The sequence below is a fragment of the Bombina bombina genome, chromosome 2 (assembly GCF_027579735.1).
Source record: "Bombina bombina isolate aBomBom1 chromosome 2, aBomBom1.pri, whole genome shotgun sequence".
NCBI classification, from domain to species: domain Eukaryota; kingdom Metazoa; phylum Chordata; class Amphibia; order Anura; family Bombinatoridae; genus Bombina; species Bombina bombina.
The window spans coordinates 753,422,657-753,432,975 of NC_069500.1; the positions used below are offsets into that span (position 1 = coordinate 753,422,657).

A 10,319-nucleotide genomic window follows, 5' to 3' on the forward strand; every position below is an offset into this window, starting at 1 on the left:
TGACAAGATACTATCTGGGTGGCACTTCTCTCCACAAAGGCTGCACAGGTTTCCCTCTGCATCTAATAGATGCTGGAGACAGTGTGGAGAAAAGGGCACTCTTTCACATATATGGTGGTCATGTCCTTATGTCAAACCGTACTGGGACATAAAGGGACAGTAAACACCAGAATTTGTGTTGTTTACAAAGGTAGATCATCCCTTTAATACACAATTTTGCATAACCAACATTTATAATAATATACTTTTTTATCTCTGTGATTACCTTGTATCTATAGCTCTGCAAACTGCCCCCTTATTTCAGTTCTTTTGACAGACTTGCAATTTTAGCCAATCGGTGCTTGCTCCTAGGAGCTTCACGTGCCTGAGCTCAATGTTATCTATATGAAACACATGAACTAACACCCTCTAGCGGTGAAAACTGTCAAAATGCTTTCAGATTAGAGGTGGCCTTCAAGGTTTAAGAAATTAGCATATGAATCTCCTAGATTTAGCTTTCAACTAAGAATACCAAAAGAACAAACCAAAATTGGTAATACAAGTAAATTGGAAAGTTGTTTAAAATGACATGCCCTATTTAAATCAGGAGTTTTTTTTTTTACTTGACTGTCCCTTTAAGTCTCAAAATGCATGAATACATTAGGAATATACATTCCTCTAGATCCTCTCCTCATACTATTGAGCCAGTTACCACCCATAAGATGTGCCTATTAAAAACATCTCTTCCAATGTCTAACTGCAATAAGACTGATTTTGTATAACTATGCAAATTCTAACCTACTCAATGACTAAAGTTGACTTTTGTCCCTAGAAAATATATACTATAACTACATTGGGAAACAGGATTACATCCATATATTTTTTTTTTCCCTCTGGGAACAAAAAATAAATGTATAACGGGCCTAGATAAGTAACCAGGGTGTAATACGTCAAATCATAAATACAGTTTGGTCCCTTTGTAGGTGGCACCAATTATGTGGTTCCTTTAAACTATGAAAGAGCTAGACACTTATCTTCCTTGCTCTCTTTTCTTTTATGAAAATAGATTATATTTATTACCTGTATTTGTCCTTTTTCGTTATCCAGTTAGTATACATTTTTACCTAGTATGTTTATTTTACAGATGTTTCACAAATATGTAACTATTAAGAGCAATTAAGGTATGCAATCTTGCTTTAGTCACAAATACAGTTTACATACATATTAATATACACATTGCTTCTTTGTAGTATCAGAATTACAATTACTTTTTGTGATTTTGATTTCTTGTTAAGGATAACAAGTTTAAAATTGTAGTTCTCAAATTTTGTGACATTTTCTGGAATTGACAAGATTAGAGTATGAAGGCTCTTCTTGACGTAGACTAATCAGTCTGGGTAGGCACTGCCAGCAGAGAATTCCTTGGCACAGCTTTGAGTTTTTAATGGCCCTGTAATGCCAACCAAGGCCATGAGCTGGATAAGATCTTGCATCTGTCCCCAGGAGTTTGCTTAGAACCAAAAGCACGTCACCTCATATACCGATGCTGCAGAGTGCAAAATGTTTGTCTCAGGCAAGTCTTTACCAGGAATATGTAGAATTAGTACAATGGTCACTACTTAAAATAGCACTGTCCAATAGAACGTTTATAAAGATTTAATTTTGCAATTGTAGAGAGTAGTGGCATAAAATGTAAGAATATCTGACAGCAAACAATATTTGAAGGATAATCACACTTAAAAGGGACACAGGAGTAAAAATTAAACATTCATGATTTACACAGTGCAAATTTAAAACAAATCCAATTATTTCTTCTATAATCAAGCTAATCTCTTTCACTTGAAATATATATATAAAAAAATGTATGTATGAATAGAGCACACATTTAACATTATTATTTTTTTACACAAAAAAATTTGAGCGTTGACACTGCACACTCATAAAAGCAATGTTTCTGTTTATTTCTTTTAGATGCAACAAGGGAAAAAAAATATCATTTAAAACAGGGCTTGACAAATCACGATCCAGGGAGCAACACCTCTCAAAATGTTACTTCTGGCTGCTATTATTCTTTTATTATTTATTTTTTTACATGCAGTTAAATACAAAGTGAAGTGTTGTGCAGTTGTTATATGCTAAAGCCAACTGGGCAAAAATACAGAGGGTTAGCCTTGAGACGTCAGCAGGGTACATTTCCAATTCTGGTAATTAGAAAATCCACAATTTCCAAAGCTAAATTACAGAAAAGGGGGGCAAATTGTGCACATTTTACATTCAATTCTCACGCTTTTTATAATAATGTTTAGAATAACTTTAGCAAACCTTGCCATAAGGACAAGGAATATATGTCCCTGTTATACAAACTACTGTCATAAGATGTTTTTTTTTAATCAAAGAACTTTTTCTTCAAGTCTTCCATAAATAGGATCATTAAATGAAATGAAACAAGTGAAAAAAAAAAAATTGCATTCACTGAATTACACAAATTTGCTCACACTGGAAGATTTTCTGTGTCCTGTGTTTGGGAATTATCTCTGTTGAGAATTTGTGTGATAGATTTGCTTATGTTTTGCAGAAAAGAATGTTAAAGGGATATGATACCCTAATATTGAAGCACTTGAAAGTGATGCAGCATAGCTGTTAAAAGTCTGAACATCTCTATGAGAGAAAAAAAAAATGAAGATATTGTACCTAAAAAAATTCTCAGTAGCCAAATCTCATTGTAAAGGGAGTAAGCAGCCAATCAGGATGTTATTCCCAGGACTTGCAAGGGAGCATGCATCAGGCATGTGCAGCACAGTCATGCCATTTCCCTCAGTTTAAGGAAGTTTACTATTACATTTCAGTGAAATCTCAGGAGATCACAGAAAAGCAAAGTGTGGCATGCTGATTGATTTGCTATTTCCCCAAATGCAGCTAATAGTAGCTAAAGCATAAATGTTCTCAGAGCACTAACTATTGTGAGCTGAGGACATTTTGAGGTGAAATACCTTCCTTTTTCAGATGTTTAGGTGATATTTTCTTGTCAGTTTTTTACAGTTATGCTGCATCAACTTTTAAGTCATTTAGAATATGGGTATTATGTCCCTTTAAGAGTGTACTTTATAGGTTATATTGCAAATTAAAATCAGTTTCTAAGAGGACCAAACACATAAGTACAACATTATGATAAAACAGATTTTTTCCCCATTTCTTTTTAAACACCAGCATAAATCTCTTCAACATTCATTACAAAATAAACAAATATTTATGGTTTCTGAGCAGGCATTGTAACAGTTTATTGAAAAAGGCACAGTCTCGCCTTCCACATAGAATATTAACAGGATCAATGATCAGACAAATTAAAGTAAAATAAAGAGGGTGAATAATCTGAGCATTTCTACAGGTCTATGTACAGAGCACACACCTGGTATGGTACACGCTACATCTTAAGAAAAAAAAATAAAAAGCAGGATGTCGTCATTTCATGGACCCCTACACTGCCAGAGTGGCCTTGGCAAAAAAAAAAAAAAAAAGTTAAAAAACAAACCCCCCCCTCTGCAGGTTAAAAGATGAAAGGTGCAGCATCATTAGACTCTACATGCCACAGGGTTAAAGCTTTCCAGACTGTAACGTGTAAAGAATGTTAGGAATGATGTTGTGGGATCCTATAGGTCAGGGAAAATCTTGTAGGAAGGGACATCTTTTATACTTGAAATGACAGTTTCGGGATGCTTTCAAAGGTGACATCAAAAGATTTAGGAGACTGTGTGCATATAAGTGGAAGGGGATTTTTTTTTTTTTTTTTTAAATAATTACTATGAAAGGGACAAAAAATAAAATGAAAAAAATATGCTGCTTTAAAATGGCCACTATAGGAAAAATCATTACTCTGCCAGCTAGAGTCCATGAGGAGGGGCACAGAAAAATACAGTGCATGCAAACTTAGCATTTATTTAGCCTCTTCACCCATAACTCAATGAAGATCAATAAGGAATCTATACAAGTGCTTCGCTCAGGCAGGGAGGCAACACTCCATACGTCTATTTTACAGCATCTATGCACTAAATTGCGCTAATAACGATGCGAGGGGCAAATACCACGGGAAAGTAAGGACATTTTGTGCTTTTAACCAAATAATAATAATATATTCAGTTGGTTTTACTATACAGTCCCCTGTATATTCCACATAAATGTACTTATAGATATGAACATATACATTCAAACTGGTATATGCATTAACCCCTTGGCTGACAATTTCCTGTTTTCTTGACCTCTAAGCTACCAGATACATCTGCAACAAATGAAGATAGTGTTTGAGTTGCAGCTCTGTCTGGCAGTTCTGGGATCATTCATGAGCTGCACCTTTATCCATACCACCTCCCACCCACCAATTTAATCTGACTTGTCACCCTCATCGTCAGGTCTTGGGTCACCATCATGGCCATTTTTGTCTTCCTTGGGAAGGTGGCCCTGGGAGCCCAGTGCAGACAGGGAGAGGAGGCCACTGCTGGCACTGACTGGCAGAGACGGGGCCTGCAGCCCCACGGGTAGGGGTGTTAGAGGGAGAGCCAGGGCCTGGAGCTGAGAGAGCTGGTGAACCTGAAGCTGCTGCTGTAGAGAAGGGGGAGACATGAGGATAAAGACATATGTCAGAATTGCTAAAGACAGAACAACCTGTGCAACAAGGTATGAAAAATGGTATTTGGTGCTCTAAGTTAGAAGGATCACAGTTAAAGGGACATAATACTCATATGCTAAATCACTTGAAAGTGATGCAGTATAACTAAAAAAGCAGACATAAAAATAGCACCTGAGCATCTCTATGTAAAAAGAAGATATTTTACCTCACAACTTCCTCAGCTCACCAGAGTAAGTACTGTATAAAGATGTATTTTTCAGTTACTGCCCAGCTGCAGGTTTAAAAAAAAAAAAAAAAAAAAGAAATGAACAGCAGCCAATCGACATCAGCAGTGCTGAGGTCATGAACTCTTACTGTGATCTCATAGTAAACTTCCTTAAACTGAATAGGGAAATAAGATGAGTGTGCATAAGGCTCGCTCCCTTGCCTGTCCCAGGACAGACATACTGATTTGCTGATTAAAATCCTTAACAATGGGGTGTGAATACTTTGGACATTTTCAGGTAAAATATCTTTCTTTTTTTCCATGAAGATGTTCAGGTTATATTTTCTAGTCAGCTTATTACAGCTATGCTGCATCACTTTCAAGTGTTTAAACAATTGGGTATCATGGCCCTTTAAGTAGGACCCAGGGTTCCTTAAATATATAACAATTTCACCTCTGCTAGTGGATGTATATATAATTATGGTTAATAACCATATCCTAACCCAATGTTACTTAAATGGGCATTAAATATCTCTCTATATCATTCATATGAAAGAATGCTTAAAATATAAATATAATATAAAGTGAAGTTAAAGGCGTTTATTTTAATTAGCGCTACAGAATTTTGCAGCACAAAACAAATAAATTCTAGTAATAATTTTGAATCTAACAAGAAGTCCACAAGTGTGCACAACAGATCCCTGGGAAAGAAGCTTACTTGGCTGTTAAGAAAAACTCACTGCTCTCACTTTCAATACACCTCTTTTGTAAACCTGCCAAAAAATAACTTGATACACAATATATTTCAAAAATACATTTTTTTTAGATGCAACAAAGTAAAATAACTTTAAAATGTCCTTTTAATGGGGAAGATCTCTGAATGTTTGTCTTTTCCCACTAAGAGGGAGAAGTGTTACAATACTTATTTTTTTAACTTTTTACATGCAAATGAAACAAAAACCAAAATGCAAATAAATCATTTTAATGGTATGAATTCATGCAAACAGCATCCCTACAGATTTCTCACGTACACGGATGATAGAGTTTAGCTCTGGTGCCGTCACTTGCTTTGCCCTTTCGATGGCTCCCAATACCTGCTGTTGGTGCTGGGGAGATATAAAAAGGGACACATTTTTGTTAAAGAGATATAATATCCATATGTTAAATTACCTGAAAATGATGCAGCATAGCTGAACCCCCCCCCCCACACCAAAACTGTGAGAAAATATCATCTGAACATCTCTATGTAAAAAAAGGAAGATATTTTTCCTTAAAATATTTTAATCTCATAACAGTAAATGCTCTGTGAACGGTTATCCTTCAGCTACTGACAGCTGCATGTAAACAAAATTAAATAACCAATCAGCTTCATCAGTGCTGATGTCACACTTTGCTTTACTGTGATCTCATGAGATTTCACTTAAATATTGTGGGATTTTATAGTAAACTTCATTAAACTGAATAGAAAAATAACATGACTGTCTGCACATGCCAGATTAACGATCCCTTGCAAGTCCTGGGACTAGCATCCTGATCGGCTGTTTAAAATCCCTTTAAAATGGGATGTTGCGACTGAGGAGATTTTGAAGCAAAATATATTCCTTTTTTACATAGAGAAGTTCAATATTTTTTAGTCAGCTTTTTAAAGCTATGATGCATCACTTTCAAGACCACAGTATTTAGACCTTTTATGCCAGAAAACCAGTTTTAAAGGGTCAGGCTACTCCAGAATTGCTGGTTTAGAAAAGATAGATAATCCCTTTATTACCCATTCCCCAGTATTGTATATATACTTTTTTTTTACCTTTGTTAATATCTCTGTAGACTGCCCCCTTATTTCAGTTCTTTTGACAGACTTACATTTTAGCCAATCAGTGCTGACCCCTAGGTAATTCCACAGGAGTGAGCACAATGTAATTTATATGGCAAACATGAACTAGCACTGTCTAGCTGTAAAATGCAGAGATAAGGCGTCCTTCAAGGGCATAAAAATTAGCATGAGCCTACATAGGTTTAGCTTTCAACAAAGAATACTAAGAGAACAACCAAATTTGATGACAAAAGTAAAATGTAAAGTTATTTAAAATGACATGCCCTATCTGAATCATGAAAAATAAATTTTGACTAGACTATCCCTTTAACCCCTTAATGACCACAGCACTTTTCCATTTTCTGTCCGTTTGGGACCAAGATTATTTTTACATTTTTTAGGTGTTTGTGTTTAGCTGTAATTTTCTTCTTACTCATTTACTGTACCCATACATTATATACCGTTTTTCTCTCCATTAAATGGACTTTCTAAAGAAACCATTATTTTCATCATATCTTAATTTACTATTTTTTTTTTTATTTATAAAATATAAGGAAAAAATGCAAAAAAATACACACTTTTTCTAACTTTGACCCCCAAAATCTGTTACACATCTACAACCACCAAAAAACATGCTAAATAGTTTCAAATTTTGTCCTGAGTTTAGAAATACCCAATGTTTACATGTCCTTTGCAAGTTATAAATACAAGTAGCACTTTGCTATTTCCAAACCACTTTTTTTTCAAAATTAGCAATAGTTACATTGGGGGACTGATATCTTTCAGGAATCCCTGAATATCCCTTGACATGTATATATATATATATATTTTTTTAGAAGACATCCCAAAGTATTGATCTAGGCTCATTTTGGTATATTTCATGCCACCATTTCACCGCCAAATGCTATAAAAAAAAAAAAATAAAAAAAAAAAAAATAAAAAAAAAAAGTTATTTATCACAATTTTAGATTTCTCACTGAAATTATTTACAAACAGCCTGTGCAATTATGGCACACATGGTTGTAAATGCTTCTCTGGGATCCCCTTTGTTCAGAAATAGCAGACATATATGGCTTTGGCGTTGCTTTTTGGTATTTAGAAGGCCGCTAAATGCCGCTGCGCATCACACGTGTATTATGGCTAGCAGTGAAGGGGTTAATTATGTAGCTTGTAGGGAGCCTGAAGGGTTAATTTTAGCTTTAGTGTAGAGATCAGCCTCCCACATTACACCCCCTGATCCCTCCCAAACAGCTGTCTTCCCTCCCCCACCCCACAATTGTCCCCGCCATCTTAAGTACTGGCAGAAAGTCTGCCAGAACTAAAATAAAAGCTATCTGTTTTTTTAGCATATTTCCATATGCTGCTCTGTAGGACCCCCCCCCCCTTAGCCCCCAACAGCTCTCTAACCCTCCCCCTCTAACTTATTGGTAGCCATCTGCCAGCACCAAGTTTACAATACAATTTTTTTTTTATTTTTTTTCTGTAGTGTAGCTTGCCCCCCCCCAAAGACCAACCCCCCCACCCAGATCCCTTAGATCATTTTTATTTTTATATCCCCCTCTCTGCCACTTTTTCTTCAATATTTTTCTGCACTGTAGCGGTACCCACCCGTGCACGCGTCCGTGCATGCCCCAGCTACCCCGCCCACGATCCTGCCCCCTCTGCATCAAAGAAGGCATCAATGGCCGCCCACCCACGATTGCGGCCATCGATGGCCGATGCAGAGAGGGCCAGAGTGGCTCTCTCTGCATCGGACTGCTAAAAAATGTTATTGCAGGATGCCTCGATATCGAGGCATCACTGCAATAACCGGAAAGAGGCTGGAAGTGATCAGGATCGCTTCCACCGCTATCAGAGACAGACGATGTGCAGGGTACATCCTCGGTCGTTAAGGTTTTTTTTGGAGGACGTAGCAATTTAGGAATTATATCCTTCATCATAGGCACAAGGTAAAGCCAAAATAGAAAATGCCACTCACAATAATACTAGGACTCATGGAGTACTTACCTCTTGTGAAAGATAAGGCAACACCTGTGCACATATTCCATTTAACCTCTTGACTATCTCAGCCTGACAGAGAAAACACACAAAAAGGAGAGGCCACATATTTATACAATAAACAGCAAGTCCTTTCATAAGTAAAACAGTTTAAGGGGACATTAAACTGTAAAAATAAAAGTTTATTTTGTAAGGGCATTTTTTTTTTTTTTTTTTTAAACTAATTAATTACATTCTAAGTAGTTAAAGTGGCACTACTCTTGCAATACTCTGCATATTTAACCCCTGAAAAGAGTTAAACCCATAGTTAAATTCAGAGCAGCAATGCACTACTAAGGCCTTGTGGAAAAGATCTGGTGAGCAAATGAAAAAGAGGAATGTGTGTAGCCAGCAATCAGCAGCTAACACAAATTGCTGCTTCTGAGCTTATCTAGTTAAGTTTTTTTTTTCTTTAACAAAAAATACCAAAAAAACCCAACAATAATGAAACTGCTAGAACAGGATAAAACACTTAGAAGCTTTATAAAAAAACAACATGTATGATTATAAGTGGTAATGCTAAAAACAAATAGTATGTTTTGAGAGTATTTTTACTTTCTCTATCCAAGCTAGAATTCGTAGTCTACATATATTCGGTATCTTTAGAATGTTTCTGTTTTCCCAGCAGTGCCATCTAATCCTTCTGTACATTTACTTAGGATTGTCTTCAGTATTCATCTTTTTTTTCCCCCAGAGTGCTAACATTTCTACAAATAAATGTTAATACGTTGAATTTATTTATTTTTTGGATTTCCTTAATTCCTTTTTAAGATATATTACATCTCAAACACAGGTTACAAATGTTTGATGGAAAGACTGCTACAGTCTGTACAGGTCCGTGGAAGAGTTTCCCAGCAAAATGTGGTGACATAATCTATGAAAATTCATTTATTGCTGGTTAAAGGGACACAAAAGAGCAAGAAGAAAATGTTCTAAATATGTTAGAGCATCTTATTATTACACTATTGCTTCTTTATAGCTGTGTGTTTACCTCATGCAAAGGGATTAAACACACAGTTAAAGTCAGCTCCAGAGCAGTAATGCGCAACTGGGAGCTAGCTGAAGACATCTGGTGAGCCAAATGTGTGTAGCCACAAATCACCAGCTAGCTTCCCAGTAATACATTGCTGCTGAAAATATGCACATATGCTTTTTAAACAAAGGATACCAAAAGATCAAAGTAAATTTGATAACAGAAGTGAATGTAAAAGTGTGTTAAAATTACATGTTCTATCATGAAATGTTAAATTACTTTCAAAGTCATGGTTAAGTACTAAATAATAATATTCATGTAGGCTACAGAACAAGCTGCAAATCAGAGTTGAATATTTTTCTATTTTTTTTTTAGAAAATGAACTAAAATTTCTTTATTAATAAACATACCACAATATGCAAATTGCTTACCTGTTTGTGCATTTCAATATTCAGCCCATATGACATCTCATAGTACTGGGAAGAAAGGAGATAGAGGAAGGGTATTTGTCAGGTTTGGCAAATGATTTAAGACTGTCTATATTTACAAATTCCTAGATACCGACTAGCCAATGTTGATGGCAAAGGACCTCCTGAGATCTTCGGTGGTTACATCCCACCCAGCTAGAAACAACACGAATATTTTGATGGTTTGGTCAAGATTCAAACCCTCATTACAGTAAACAAATCCACAT

The 10,319-nt window shown here is 35.9% G+C and overlaps 1 protein-coding gene across 4 annotated transcripts in view; it reads right to left on the bottom strand.

The window, feature by feature from the left end:
• Nucleotides 1-1,919: 1,919 nt before the first annotated feature.
• The window catches only part of TLE5 (TLE family member 5, transcriptional modulator), a 22,903-nt gene continuing 14,503 nt past the window's right edge, over nucleotides 1,920-10,319 (bottom strand). Inside the window, exons 4-8 of one of the 4 annotated variants that reach the window (XR_008400676.1) lie at nucleotides 10,057-10,101; nucleotides 8,623-8,685; nucleotides 5,837-5,911; nucleotides 4,806-4,871; nucleotides 4,437-4,572 (exon numbers count right to left, since the gene is read on the bottom strand). Coding sequence is in view for 2 of the 4 variants with exons in the window: in XM_053702860.1 (XP_053558835.1) it covers nucleotides 4,354-4,572; nucleotides 5,837-5,911; nucleotides 8,623-8,685; nucleotides 10,057-10,101 (402 nt within the window). In the remaining 2 variants the exon portion in view is untranslated. Of the gene's footprint in view, nucleotides 4,573-4,805; nucleotides 4,872-5,836; nucleotides 5,912-8,622; nucleotides 8,686-10,056; nucleotides 10,102-10,319 lie in introns of all 4 variants that reach the window. The other 3 variants (XR_008400677.1, XM_053702860.1, XM_053702861.1) reach the window with 3 other exon arrangements.